This window comes from Papio anubis, chromosome 7, assembly GCF_008728515.1.
Source record: "Papio anubis isolate 15944 chromosome 7, Panubis1.0, whole genome shotgun sequence".
NCBI classification, from domain to species: Eukaryota; Metazoa; Chordata; class Mammalia; order Primates; family Cercopithecidae; genus Papio; species Papio anubis.
In genome coordinates this window covers 51534294-51550298 of record NC_044982.1, presented here as the reverse complement: position 1 = coordinate 51550298, position 16005 = coordinate 51534294, and the positions used below count along the sequence as shown (strand labels likewise).

General features: G+C 39.2%; 1 protein-coding gene across 5 annotated transcripts in view; it reads right to left on the bottom strand.

Moving 5' to 3' along the window:
- WDHD1 (WD repeat and HMG-box DNA binding protein 1) overlaps nucleotides 1–16005 on the bottom strand; it is an 84588-nt gene that overhangs the window by 18346 nt on the left and 50237 nt on the right. For all 5 annotated transcript variants that reach the window (XM_009211573.4, XM_009211574.4, XM_009211575.4 and 2 more), the window contains 2 exons: nucleotides 1855–1969; nucleotides 1055–1186 (listed from right to left, as the gene is read on the bottom strand). In XM_009211573.4, coding sequence (XP_009209837.1) covers nucleotides 1055–1186; nucleotides 1855–1969 — 247 coding nt within the window. The remainder of the gene's footprint in view (nucleotides 1–1054; nucleotides 1187–1854; nucleotides 1970–16005) is intronic.

Genomic DNA, 16005 nt, shown 5'->3' with positions numbered 1-16005 from the left:
AATAAATTTTCATCACACACAGCTGCCTAATTCAAAGAGGATGACAAAAGGCAGGCATATCTAAAAGCCTGATCGAAGTTCTTAAGATTGCCCAGCCCTGGATATTAAAAAAAAGTATACACTCAAACTTTGTAAAACAGTAACAGAAACTAGAGCAGTAGTTCTCAGTTACTTTGAGGGCCTGTTAAAACACAGACTTATGGGCAGAAGCAAAAGGGCAGTAGCCCCAGAGATGTTTATTCCTGCACATGATCTTAGTTAGCTACAAGGTAATGTTGTATTCATTCTAGGCTGGGCACAGTGGCTCATGCCTGTGATCCCAGCACTTTCGGAGGCCGAGGCAGGTGAATTACCTGAGGTCAGGAGTTCAAGACCAGCCTGACCAACATGGTGAAACGCTGTTTCTACTAAAAATACAAAAATTAGCCAGGTGTGGTGGCACACGCCTGTAGTCCCAGCTACTCAGGAGGTTGAGGCAGGAGAATCACTTGAACCCGGGAGGTGGAAGTTGCAGTGAGCCAAGACTGCACGAGTGCACTCCAGCTTGAGAAACAAGAGTGAAACTCCGTCTAAAAAAAAAAAAAAATTTAACTGCAAGACCAACCAGAAAATAGAACTTTACAGGGGAAAATGCCATCAGATAAAACTTAAGAATGGCCAGGCACGGTGGCTCACGCCTGCAATCCCAGCACTTTGGGAGGCTGAGGCGGGCGGATCATGAGGTCAGAGGTGAGGGCTGGATCACAGCCAACATAGTGAAACCAGTTTCACTAAAAATGGCTGGGGCGTGGTGGTGGGCGCCTGTAATCCTAGCTACTCGGGAGGCCGAGGCAAGAGAAGTGTGTGAATCCAGGAGGCAGAGGTTGCAGTGAGCTGAGATCACACCACTGCACTCCAGCCTGGGTGACAGAACGAGACTCCGTCGCAACAACAACAACAACAAACTTAAGAATCTTAGGTTGTGGGACTTAGTCCTAATGCAAAGACCTTTAAGAAATTCAACCTATAGAAAAGCATTTAACTTTAACATCTTCAGTATATTTATTTTACTCACCGCAAGCATTTTCATTAAAAGTTCCTGTTGCTCTTTTGTTGCTTGCTTTTTAGTGCTCTCTTCGTATTCATAACCATTTTTAGCTAAATAATCAAGGTGGTTGTGAAATATAACTGAACGCCAAAACTGCTCCTACAAAAGTGAACAAAATTGCTTAATGCCAACTATCACCTTAATATGAGGCAAGTGTTAAATATTTCTCTCAAGATACCAATTTTTGAATAAAATTATGTTCTGAAGCCCTCCTTTCTATAAGTTTATTTTACAATTCAAATTCTAGTGTGATACTACAGCTTAACTTTTCCCCCTATCCTTAAAAAAGGCAGTTGGGGAGGAATACAGCATTTAAAACAGTTTCCTAGCTATCATAATGAATGCTCAGAGAACTTGGTAAACAAACTTTTTAAAAGCTAATTTGTTTCTTATTTAGAGTAACTAACTGCAGATTTCAAATGACTTTTGATGACACAGGGCTAGGACTAGGGTCAGGCAAGCCAGGTGCCTACGGCACAAAATGATGGAGGCACTTCTTCTCAGGGACGTGCCCCATCCTGAGAGTAAGTCTTTCCCCAGTGGGTCTCTGATAGTCACACCCGTTTACTTTGTAGACAAAGTCCCTGGAAGCAGTGATGGCAATCAGGTGGCCTGGTGATCCTAAGCAGTCCTCCTCCCTCCCTGCTACCCCTATTCATGTAATTATACAGTAATGAATATAGTGGCCATCACGACAATTTTAAAGTGTATGCATCACAGGTGCTGTATTATCAAATTCAAAGTGTCAAGGTAAGACTTCCACATACCTCCATTTGTCCTTTCTCTGTTGCAATCTGACAATAAGGAAGCTTAAAGGATAATATAGCAACGGCAGGGCGTGGAAGGGTTGGGGGAAACCGAGAACCTTTACAAGGAATGCACCTGTCAGTAAAGAAAAGTTCCACCATAAAAATTTGCTAACATGTCATAAAAACTGCAAAATTAAAAAAGTTTTCAGCCGGGCGCGGTGGCTCAATCCTGTAATCCCAGCACTTTGGGAGGCCGAGACGGGCGGATCACAAGGTCAGGAGATCGAGACCATCCTGGCTAACATGGTGAAACCCTGTCTCTACTAAAAATACAAAAAACTAGCCGGGCGAGGTGGCGGGCGCCTGTAGTCCCAGCTACTCGGGAGGCTGAGGCAGGAGAATGGCGTAAACCCGGGAGGCGGAGCTTGCAGTGAGCTGAGATCCGGCCACTGCACTCCAGCCTGGGCGACAGAGCGAGACTCCGTCTCAAAAAAAAAAAATAAAAATAAAAATAAAAAAAAAATAAAAATAAAAAAGTTTTCAAAAGTTAGTAACTTAGAATAGTAATATTATTATTATAATAGCTGCCTTAATTATATGTAACAAATATCTCTTTTTTAAAAAGTGTTTTAGGCTTGACCAGGCATAAAGACTATCCCTACAAGCATTTCAACAATAGAAAAATTTCTTCTCATATCTCACTTATTTTTTTTGAGACAGGGTCTCACTGTGTTGCCCAGGCTAAAGTACAGTGGTGTGATCACGGTTCACTGAAGCCCCAACTTCCCAAGTTCAAGCGATCCTCCCACCTCAGCCTCCCAAGTAGCTAGGACTACAGACATGTGCCACCATGCCAGGCTAACTTTTGTATTTTTAGTAGAGATGGGGTTTTGCCATGTTGCCCAGGATGGACTCGAACTCCTGGGCTAAAGTGTGCCTCCTGCCTTTGCCTCCCAAAGTGCTGAGATTACAGGCGTGAGCTACCCTGCCCAGCCTCACATCTCACTTTATAAAATGACAACCACTAAAAGTCAAATCAGCCCTCTTCATATTTTCCTTAGCAAACTACCCACTTTTAAAACATAAAAACTATACTATTAACACCTGTCATAGAATCCATGTTATCACCAAGATAAATGCTAATGATGCTGCACGTGGAACATACTCTAAGGTCAACCACATGCTTGGCCGTAAAGCAAGTCTCAAAATTTTTTAATCGAAATCATACCATGCATATATTCTGAGACCACAGTAAAATAAAAATAGAAATCAATACTGAGGATCTCTCAGAACCACACAAATTACATGGAAAGTAAACAACATACTCCAGAATGACTTTTGAATAAACAATGAAATTAGCAGAAATCAAAACATTCTTTAAAATAAATGAAAACAGACACAACATATCAAAATATATGGGATGCAGCAAAAGCAATGTTAAGAGGAAAGTTTATAGCACCAAACACCTAAATCAAGTTAGAAAGATCTCAAATTAATAATCTAATATGGCATCTAGGGAAACTAGATAACTGAGAACAAACAAACCCCAAAGCTAGCAGAAAAAAAGAAATAACTAAAATCACAGCAGAACTAAACAAAATTAAGACTCAAAAATCCATACAAAGGATCAATAAAACAAAAAAATTGGTTTTTTGAAAGGATAAACAAGATTGATAAACTCCTAGCTAGATTAACAAAGAAAAGAAGAGAGAAGCTCCATATAGGCACAACTAGAAAATGGCAAAGGTGACATTACAACTGATTCCACAGAAATACAAAAGATCCTCACAGACTATTATGAACACTTCTACGTGCACAAACCAGAAAATCTAGAGGCAATGGGCTCACACCTGTAATCCAAATACTTTTGGAGGCAAACGTGGGAGAATCACTTGAGGTCAGAAGTTTGAGACCAGCCTGGGTAAAATTTTAAAGATTACCCAGGTGTGATGGTGTGTATCTGTAGTTCTAGCTGCGCAGGAGACTGAGATAGGAGGATTAATTGAGCCTGGGAGGTTGCAGTGAGCCATGATCATGCCACTGCACTCCGGCCTGGGTGAGACCCTGTTTCAAGAAAAAAAAAAGAGAGAGAGAAAGAAAGAGAAAGAGAAAGTCCTCAAAAGCAATTGTAATAAAAACAAAAATTGACAAGTGGGACCTAATTAGACTAAAGAGCTTCTGCACAGCAAAGAAAATCTAGAGGAAACGGATAAATTCCCAGAAACATAACACTTCCCAAGACTGACTCAGAAAAAAAAGAAATTGTGAACAAGCCAATAATGAGTTTCAAAACTGAATCAGTAATAAATAAAAAACCTATCAACCAAAAAAAGCCCTGGACCAGAGAGATCACAGCTGAATTCTAGATGCACAAAGAACTGGCACCAGTCCTACTAAAATATTTCAAAAAGTCAATTCCTCTCCAAATCACTCTATAAGGCCAGCATTATCCTCATGCCAAAATCTGGCAAAGACACAACAAAAAAAGAAACTACAGGTCAATATCCTTGATGAACACAGATACAAAAATCTTCAACAAAACACTAGCAAACCAGATCCAGCAGTACTTCAGGAAGTTAACACACCACAACCAGTAGGTTTTATTCCTGGGATGCAAGGTTGGTTCAACATATGCAAATCAACATACACAATTCACTACATCAACAGAATTAAAAACAAAAACCACATGATCATCTCAATAGATGTAGAAAAAGCTTTCAATAAAATTCAACATCCTTTCATAATAAAGACCTTCAACAAACTAGGCATGGAAGGAACATAACTCAAAATAATAAGAGCCATCTATGGCAAACCCACAGACAACATCATATGAATGGGCAAAAGCTGGAAGCATTGCCCTTAAGAACTGGAATAAGACAAGGATGACTGCTCTTTTCACTCATATTCAACAGAGTACCGAAAATCTTAGCCAGAACAATCAAGTAAGACAACAAAATAGGAAAAGTCAAATTATCTCTCTGCTGACTATATGACTCTATAGAATTGCTAAAGGTAAGACTTTGGTAAAGTTTCAGGATACAAAATCAATATACAAAAATCAGTAGCATTTTTATACACCAATAATGTTCGAGCTGAGAGTAAAATCAAGTATGCAATCCCATTTACAATAGTCATACACATACATAAAATACCTAGGAATATATCTAACCAAGGAGGTGAAAGATCTCTACAAGAACTACAAAACACTGTTGAAAGAAATCACGGATAACACAAACAAATGGAAACACATTCCATGCTCATGGATTAGAAGAATCAATATCATTAAAATGACCATACTGTGTCTGCAGCAACCTTGGTTCGCATCGAAGTCCCAGCACCAAGAAAAGAAAAGAAAAGAAACCATACTCTCCAAAGCAATCTATAGATTCAACACTATTCCTATCAAATTATCAATGTCGTTTTTCACAGAATTAGAAAAAACTATTCTAAAATTCATATGGAACCAAAAAAGAGCCCAAATAGCCAAAGCTATCTAAAACAAAAAGAACAAAACTGGAGGCATCACATTACCCAACATCAACATCAAACTGTACTTCAAGGCTGGAGAAAAGGAACATGGCACTGGTGCACAAACAGAAACGCAGACCAATTGAACAGAATAGGGAACCCAGAAATAAAGCCACACACCTACAACCAACTGATTGATCTTTGAGAAAGCTGACAAAAATAAGCAACTGGGAAACGAATCCCTACTCAATAAATTGTGCTGAGGTAACTGGCTATCCATATGCAGAATGAAACTGGACCCTTACCTATCACCATATGCAAAAATTAACTCAAGATGGATTAAACACTTAAATGTAAGACCTAAGACTATAAAAATCCCAAAAGAAACCCTAGCAAATACCCTTCAGGATATTGGCCTTGGTAAATATTTTATGACTAAGTCCTCAAAAGCAATTGCAACAAAAACAAAAACTGACAAGTGGGACCTAATTAAACTACAGAGCTTCTGCACAGCAAACGAAACTACCAAGAGTAAACAGGTCAGGTGCACTGGCTCACATCTGTAATCCCGGCACCTTGGGAGGCCAAGGCAGGAGGATTACTTGAGCTCAGGAGTTTGAGACCAGCCTGGGCAACAAAGGGAGACCTGTCTCTACAAAAACATTTAAAAATTAGCCAGGTGTGGTGGCATGTGCCTGTAGTCCTGCACAATCCCATTTATAATAGCCATATGCACACACACAAAATACCTAGGATATATCCAACCAAGGAAGTGAAAGATCTCTACAAGAACTACAAAACACTTGAAAGAAATCATAGATGACACAACCAAACGGAAAGACATTTGCAGATCCTGAAGTGGGAGGATCACTGAGCCCAGAAAGTTGAGGCTACAGTGAGCCATGATCACACCACTGCACTGTAGCTTGGGTGACAGAGTGAGACTATGCCTCAAAAAAAAAAAAAAAAAAAAAAAGAATGTAAGAAAATATTCGCAAGCTATGCATCCAACAAAGATCTGATATCCAGAGTCTATAAGGAACTTTAAAAAAAAAAAAAATCCACAGCAAAAAAACAAATATCCCCATTAAAAAGTGGGCAAAGGACATGAACAGACACTTCAAAAGAAGACATACAAGGCTGGGAATGGTGGGTCACACCCATAATCCCAGAACTTCGGGAGGCTGAGGCGGGTGGATCACTTGAACCCAGTAGTTTCAGAACAGCCTGGGCAACATGGCAAGACCCTATCTCTACAAAAAATACAAAAATTAGCCAGGCATGGTGACGCACACCTGTAGTCCCAGCTACTCAAGAGGCTGAGATGGAAGGATCCCTTGAGCCTGGGAGGCTGAGGCGGCAGTGAGCGGTAATTGCACCACTGTACTCCAGCTTAGGTGACAGAGTGAGACCCTGCCTCAAAAAACAAACAAAATAAAAAACCGCAATGAGTTACACCATCTCACACCAGTAAGAATGGTTACTAAAAAGTCGAGGCTGGGCATGGTGACTCAAGCCTATAATCCCAACACTTTGGGGAGCCTGAGGTGGGAGGACTGTAGGAGTTTGAAACCAGCCTGGGCAATATAGCAAGACGCTGTCTCTATGGAAAAAATAATTAGCCAGACGTGCTGGCATGTGTCTGTAGTCCTACCTACTCAGGAGGCTGAGGTGGGAGGATCACTGAGCCCAAAAATTCAAGGTTACAGTGAGCTATGTTTGTGCTATTCCACTTCAGCCTGGGCAACAGAGCGAGACCCTGTCTCAAAAAAATGTGGGGAAAAAAAAACGTCAGAAGAGGAAAAGCTTAAACATTGTGGTGGGGATGTAAATTAGTTCAGCCACTGTGGAAACCACTTCGGAGATTTCTGAAAGAACTAAAAATAGAATTACCATTTGATCCAGCAATCCCGTTATTGAATATATATCCAAAGGAAAATAAATCATTCTACCAAAAAGACACATGCACTCGTATGTTCACTGAAGCACTATTCACAATAGCAAAGACATGGAATCAACCTATGCGCCCATCAAGAGTAGGTTGGATAAAGAAAATGTGGTACACAACACACCATGGATGCCGCCACACAGGTTTTACTTAAAAAAGTAAGATCACGTACTTTGCAGCAACATGGATGCAGCTGGAGGCCATTATCCTAATCAAATTAATGCAGAAACAGAAAACTATATACTGCATGTTCTCACTTACAAGTGGGAGCTAAACACTGGGTACACATGGACATAAAGACGAAAAAAACAGATACCGGGGACTATAAGGAGGGGAGAGAGGGAGGGTGGCAAGGGATGAAAAACTACCTATTGGGTACTATACTCACTACCTGAATGACAGCTTCAATTGTACCCCAGACCTCAGCATCATGCAATATACCCTTGTCACAAACCTGCACATGCACCCCATGAATCTAAAATAAAAGTTAAAATTTTTTTTAAATGTTGGCCAGGCATGGTGGCTCACGCCTGTAATCCCAGTACTTTGGGAGGTTGAGGCAGGCGGATCACGAACTCAGGAGATGGAGACCATTCTGGCTAACACAGTGAAATCCCATCTCTACTAAAAATATAACAAAAAAATTAGCCGGGCGTGGTGGTGGGCGCCTATAGTACCAGCTACTTGAAAAGCTGAGGCAGTAGAATGGCGTGAACCCGGGAGGCGGAGCTTGCATTGAGCCGAGATCGTGCCACTGCACTCCAGCCTGGGTGACAGAGAGAGACTCAGTCTCAAAAAAAAAGAAAAAAAAAAAGTTGGCCAGGTATGGTGGTGCATGTCTGTAATCCCAGCACTTTGGGGGGTAAGGCAGGCAGATCACTTGAGGCCGGGAGCTTGAGACCAGCCTGGCCAACATGGCAAAAATCCATCTCTACTAAAAATACAAAAATTAGCTGGGTGTGGTGGTGAACGCCTGTAATCCCAGCTACTCGGGAGGGTGAAGCACAAGAATCTCTTGAACCTGGGAAACTGCACTACTGCACTCCAACCTGGGCAACAGAGCAAGACTGTCACCAAAAAAAAAAAAAAAAAAAAAAAAGACAATGAAGCATACTCACTTACATTCATCAGTTTGAGAATTCTTAGTACTGTTGGTATAAGTTGTCAAAAAAGAGAAAAAAGTCAGGCATGGTAGTGGGCACCTGTAATCCCAGCTATTCAGGAGGCTGAGACAGAAGGATATTGCTTAAGCCAGGAGACCAGTCTGGGCAACACAGCAAAACTCCATTCCAAAAAAGAATGAAAGATGGTGAAATGCCTAATACAGGTTAAGTGTTTATTAGATATTGGTCAGAGTGAAGCAGAACATCCACTATCATTAGAAAGACTATAATCTATATCTACTCTGATAAATGAAAGGTTGCCTTATATGGTAATAGGTCAATGGGTAAGGACTGTCTAAACCTGTTCTGAGTAGGCTATATAAGGCATTCAAACACACCCATCATGAGTAGTACTCTTGCAACTGATTAAAAAGCTTTCATTAATTACAGAATGATTTACATATATAGAACTCTTTCAACTTATGTACTCCAATTTATTTATTAGAAAAGCACTGGAAAACCATGCCTGCACACTATAAATACCACTGGCAAATTTTATATTTTCATAAAGTCATTTAAAAAGACGAAATCTCTTGTTGAATGCTTACTAATAGTCATCCACTTAATTTATAGTATAGCCTTTTAATCAGGACATTCTTGAAGGGAGATACTAAGTAGAAGCTAGACCCTTGGGCTTAAAAATTTTATAAATATCTTCCAGTATTATCAAATGCCCACTAGAGTAATTAGAAAACAAGTAAGTGACAATATCTAGTATTCTTTTTCAAACTACTCAGGCCCCTTTCTTGTGAGATTCAAACACCTTCCCTTCTTTTTTTTCTGACTATACAATAAAAATACAAATGTTTTTAGAGTTCCAATTTTTTTTGAACATACAATCTCATTTCTTTCTTCCTTCTCTCCTTTTATGATTTTATAAAAAATCTAGTTTTCACCACACAGTATGAGGTGGCAGTGCGAATACCTCAAATTTCAAATAATCTTGTGGCAATTCTGTCATAAATCTCTATTTACAAGAATCACTACTTTACTAGTCATGCAAAATGAAAAAGAGCACGTACGTTCACAAAAGATGAGTCCAAGTACATATATATGTACATTAACAAAATTAGAAGGAACACTGGGAGTAATGTTAATTGCCTAAACATTTTTTTCTAAAATACCATTTTACATGTTTAAATGTTTACATGTTTAAAAACATTTTACGGCTCACTTTATTGATTTACACATAGTAAGCAATTATCACAAAGAAAAAGGAAATATTGAGTAGGATTTTATTAACAGTTACTTTCTAAGCCACATTTACAACAAAGCAGAGCACCAGTTTGCATTTTTTTATCCTTTCCTTAGCTTTAAAGACTTGAACTAAAAAGATGTTTTCTCTGTTAAATATCCCCGCCATAGAAGAATTCAAGGGAAAAACAAATACACTTAAACTGCTAATTTGGTGGGTTTTGGAATTCCACCGGAGTTTCCTGGAAACTATGTGCATAAACCATCTGGAAGAGGAATGTTAAAACAAACAAACAAACAAACAAACAAACAAAAAAACACCTGGTTTACTAAGAAAAACCAACCTGGTTTACAAAAGTGGCTGGGCACAGTGGCTCATGCTTGTAATTCCAGTACATAGGGAGGCTGCGGTAGGCAGATTGCTTGAGCTCAGAAGCTCAAGACCAGCTTGGGCAACACAGCAAAACCTTGTCTCTACAGAAAATACAAAAAATTTGCTAGGCATGGCAGCATGCACCTGTAGCTTTAGTTACTCAGAAGGAAGGCTGAGGATGGAGGATCGCTTGAGCCCAGGAGGCAGAAGTTGCCCAGACTGGAGTGCAGTGACTGTAGCTCCCTGCAACTTCTGTCTCAAAAAAAAAAAAAATTACTTCAGTTTGTTTTCAAATTGACCACAAGACCCGTTTTTTTATTAAAGAAAGAGGTTAAAAATGCCAAAATAATCAGGTGTGGCGGCTCAGACCTGTAATATCCCAGCACTTTGAGAGCCAAGGCCGGCAGATCACCTGAGCTCTGGAGATCGAGACTGGGCAACCTGGCAAAACGCTGTCTCTACTAAAAATACAAAAAATTAGCTGGGCATGGTGGCACACGCCTGTAATCCCAGCTACTTGGGAGGCTGAGGCACGAGAATCACTTGAACCCGGGAAGCGGAGGTTGCAGTGAGCTGAGATTGTACCACTGCACCCTAGCCTGGGCAACAGAATGAGACTCTGTCTGGAAAAAAGAAAATTAAATTAAATTAAATTTAAAAATGCTAAACTGGAGAAAACTAGGTCCAGTGTCCAAATTAATCTTGCCCCAGCCAGCAAATTTTGTTTTTTCTTCTATGTTGGACAGAACTCTCTTCTGCATTTGAGGAGACTTTGCTCACATCTCTTTTAAATCACTTATTTGGGAGTAGCATAATGACTTTACAAGCCCACCTCTTCCAGGCCACAGCCTCATTTATCTTTGTGTGGTATAGCACATCTAGTCGGTACTGTAATAAATGCTAATTCAGTGAACGCAACTAGGAAAAAAGTCTAGCTTTCAAGCACATTAAATAACTCTAAGGCTGGGCGCCGTGGCTCAAGCCTGTAATCCCAGCACTTTGGGAGGCCGAGACGGGTGGATCACGAGGTCAGGAGATCGAGACCATCCTGGCTAACACGGTGAAACCCCGTCTCTACTACAAAATACAAAAAAAAAAAAAAAAAAAAATAGCCGGGCGAGGTGGCGGGTGCCTGTAGTCCCAGCTACTCGGGAGCCTGAGGCAGGAGAATGGCAGGAACCCGGGAGGCGGAGCTTGCAGTGAGCTGAGATCCGGCCACTGCACTCCAGCCTGGGCGACAGAGCGAGACTCCGTCTCAAAAAAAAAAAAAAAAACTCTAAACATAAAAAGAAAAACTAAACATAAAAAGAAAGGTCTTTGTTGGTAGAGAGCAAATTAGACTGTAACACAGCAAAATTTATTAACTCTCAGTTATGTATTAACCAGTAGTGTCATGAAAAAATCTTTAGAAGAAACAATACTTGGTAAACTGAAGTTCAATTCAAAAGGGGGTAGGGATGATACCAATACAGATCAGTAATTTCTCATATTCATAATTTTTTTTTTTTTTTTGAGACAGAGTTTCGCTCTGTTGCCTAGGCTGGAGTACAGTGACGCAAACTTGGCTCACTGCAACCTCCACCTCCTGAGTTGAAGCGATTCTCTTGCCTCAGCCTCCCAAGTAGCTGGGATTACAGGCATCTGCCACCATGCCTGGCTAATTTTTGTAATTTTAGTAGTGACAGGGTTTCACCATGTTGGCCAGGCTAGTCTCGAACTCCTGACCTCAGGTGATCTGTCTGCCTTGCCCTCCCAAGGTGCTGGGATTACAGGTGTGAGTCACCGCACCCAGGCTCATATTCATAATTAAAGGAAAATAGGAAAATTTTATATTGACAGACAGGGTTTTGCTGTTGCCCAGGCTGTCTGCAAACTTCTGGACTCAAGTGATCCTCCTGCCCGTGTCTTTTAAGTAGCTGGGATTCAGGTGTGCACCACTGAGGCAGGCTCTCAAATGAAATTTTAAAAATTATTTTTCACAAAATGTACTCTCTTTTAAAGGATCTCTGAACAAAAAGAAAGCATAAATACTACTGAGTTGGGTTAGAAAATGCATTTAAAGTGAAAAGAATAAAGAAAGAGGTATCACTAAGTCACCTGATCTTCACAGAAATTCTGTGAAATGAGTACACTCTGATTTTAGAGATGAGGAAACACTGGCACAGAGGGTTTAAAGTGTAAATAATACACCAGGGCTACTGAGCGAGGATTTCAGCCAGGATACCACAAGCAGGCAGTGTGACTTGAAAGCTCGAGCTCTGGACCACTAGGCCACATTGCCTTTACAGAGAAGCATGTGATTCGCTATCTTTAAAACAAACAATGAGAGCAAACAGAAGCATTAAAAATGCAAATAAATACGAAGATGAATTTATTTCTTTTTTATTTTAGAGACCAGGTCTCCTTATGTCACACAGGTTGGGGTGCAGGGGCTGTATAACCTTGAACTCCTGGGTTCAAGTCATACCCTTACCTCAGCCTCCCGAGCAGCTGGGACTACAGTCATGTACCACCATGCCTGGCAGGGTCTCTCTATGTTGCCCAGGCTAGTCTAAAATTCCTGGCCTCAAGCGATCCCTCTGCTTTGGCCTCCCAGTGTGTTGGGATTACAGCTGTGAGCCACGAAGCCTGGCCAAAGATGAATTTCTTGCTAGCCAGAATAAGTAAGTTTCTTTAAACAACAGCAGGCTACTAAAAAGTGATTGCAGAATTTTATTCCCTGAACTTCCATGTACCGCTATCCACAGAAAGGAAATAAATCATCTCTAAATATGCCTACATATCAGCAAAACTGGTGTGAAAAGTACAGTAAGCCATACTGAGAAGTGTAGCTTCCAATCTTTGAAAAATATTTAAGGCTATATACCAAAAAATAATAAATAAATAAATAAATAAATAAATAAATGTTCTACCAAAAAAAGAAAGAAAAATATTCTTATTCAAGTTTATTATTCCAGCATAAAGCCAGGAAAATATAAAAACATTCTGCAGTTATCAATTTATCACGTAATATACAAATAAATACATTTCTATCAACAGGACTTTTTAATCTTCTCAGTGCTTCAAATGCCTACTGTGTAAGATTCCCCTCAGTAATTCAATTATTCTACAAGTTGGTCTTTACAGGAGTATTTATTCTTTCAATCTACTTATCAACTAACTCCCTTTGTTCCTATATTTTAATACAAAAAAATAAGCTTTTTTTTTTTTTTTTTTGCCAATAAATAGATGTGTACTGTCTACCAAATTACTTTAATCTTTTTGGATCATAGTTTTCTCATATGTAAAAACTGGGGAGAAGTGCTGAGGGTGAAGAGAGGCAGCAAATAAACCAAAAGAACTTGGTACTTCCCATTCTTTTATTCCTGTAGGGCTGCTGAGCTATTATAAAGGGTCTAGGAATGCACACAAGCACCATGAATTGTCTGTAGACCAAATACAAAACTAGTTTCCACTTTACATACTAAAGTTTTCACATGTATGCAGATAATGTGATTTGTAAATACAATTTTATATTAAAATAAAATTTTTAGGTCTACAGAAGCTTATGTTATCATGCCTGTAATCCCAGCACTTTGGGAGGCCAAGGTGGGAGGATCACTCGAGGTTAGTTCAAGAAAAGCCTAGGGAACATAGCAAGACTGCCTCAATAAAGAAATATTATTTATTAGCTGATACTAAATGTAGAGTTACTAGAGCTACTATCATTTGCAGGCATGAATTGTTCAACATTTAAAAAGGACTCTTGTTCAAGTCCAGCCTGGATATCGTAGGGAGATCCTGTTTCTAATAAATAAACAAAATGGGCTCTTATATTTGAAAATGTCAGGAGCTACTAGTAGAGATGGGTTCTAAAATCCTTCTAAATCTAAAAGCTGTAATTTAGAGTCCATTATTTCTTTATCCATCATTGAATATAACAGTTAAATGTTACTAGCTGTAATTATCGTAGTTTTTAACAAGTTAAAATTCTTTACAAATCTTAAATAAAAAGCAGGTAAAAAATGTGTCCCAAAGGGTTGTGCGGAAAAAAAAAAAAGCATATCAGAAAAAAAAGCCAGCTGGATAAATTACTAAGGGTGTGAAAACTGCAACTGATGAAATATTTGTAATATTAAATTAAATGAAAAAGCAAAATTATTCATTGCAGATGACTAATTTCATATATTGCAAATAAATAATTTCATATACCTCCTTAAGATAATGACATTCACTAACAAAATGAATAATCTTACTTGAATAAGCATTAGGCAGAATAGTAAAAATCCTCATAGGTTCAAACTTTAACCTACTATTAAGACAGACTGTGAATTCTTTAATTCAAATTACTAAACTAATTAGATTCCTGAAAACGGACTTGCAAGAAATCCCTGAGAACAACCTACACTATAAGAATTATTAAAAATAGTGAATGTGGCTTGGCACAAAGCTTATACCTATAATCCCAGCACTTTGGAAGGCTGATGCAAGAGGATCAGTTGAGGCCAGGAATTTGAGATCAATCTGGGCAAGATGGTGAGACCTCATCTTTACAAAGTATTTTTAAAAATTAGCCAGGTGTGGCAGCCTGTGCCTGTAGTTCCACCTACTCAGGAGACTGAAGTGCGAGGATCACTTGAGCCCAGGAGTTCAAGGCTGCAGTGAGCTATGACTCAACCACTGCAATCGTAGAGCCAGTGACACCCTGGCTCTAAAATAAAAAGAAAAAAAGAAGTTAATAAATATACATCTTCTAATACTAAATATGTCAATTTTAGAATGTAATATTCAGTGATTACAACTATAAAGGCAAAACACACAGAAATAACCAGCAATTCCTCTGTAGTTCTCTACTAATTCAATTCTGCATTCTCTGAGACTATATGTCTTTTCTTCTCAAACATCCCACAATGCCAACCACTGTCTCTAGAAATAACTGAATTCTGCTCCATGATCTGCCAACAAAACAGAAGCCAAAAACAGAAGATAGGAATTTGTTACCTTTCAGCTACCAAATCTATCTGCATTTGTGCCTCTTTTTTTCCCTTTCACAACTGATAAAATGTCTGTTTTCCTATTTTAGACAGCTCATCTAAAAACTACTACTTTTTTTTCTTTTAAGATTTCATTCCTTTCATTGGATCCTTCTTTTAAATTGTCAATCTTATCTTCTTTACTAAATTCATTGCCAAAAGATTACAAAAATGCTGTAGAGCCACCTAAGCTAAAAAATCCCTTCAAAGACTTTTTATCCTCTCTTAGGTGCCACCCCAAATCTTTGCTTCTCTTCAAGCCAAAGTTCCTTTTTTTTTTTTTTTGAGATAGGTTCTCTGTCACCTAGGCAGGAGTGCAGAGGCGTGATCATGGCTCACTGTAACCTCAAACCTCCTGGGCTCAAGTGATCCTCCCCTCTCAGGCTCTCAAGTAACAGAGACTATAGGCGTGTGCCATCAAGCCTGGGTAATTAAAAAAACATTTTTTGTAGAAACTGGGTCTCACTATGTTGCCCAGGCTAGTCTCGAACTCCTCCCGCCTTGGGCTCCCAAAGTGTTGGGATTACAGGCGTGAGCCACCTCGCCTGGCCCAATAGTCAAATTTCTTGATAAGAGTTATCCACATATTCTACTTTCATTTCTGTACCTCCCATGCCCACCCCAATCTGGAATTTAACATTTTATCACTTTGTATCAGAGTCACCGTTAACCTCCATGTAGCCAAATTAAGAAGTCTTTCCTGGGTGCAGCACACCAACATGGCACATGTATACATAAGTAACAAACCTGCACGTTGTGCACATGTACCCTAGAACTTAAAGTATAATAAAAAATAAATAAATTTAAAAAAAAAAGAAGTCTTCTTGAACTTCTGGCCTTATCTGATTTAGTTTATTGAATTGCTGCTTTGTTTAAAAATTCAATTTATTTAACTTTTGACCTAGTAATTCAAAGTTACATGCTCAATTTACATGCTTAAAAAGTATAAAAATGAATACAGAGAAAAGTCTCCTATACTATCCACTGAGTTTCTTTCTGTGAGGTAACTAT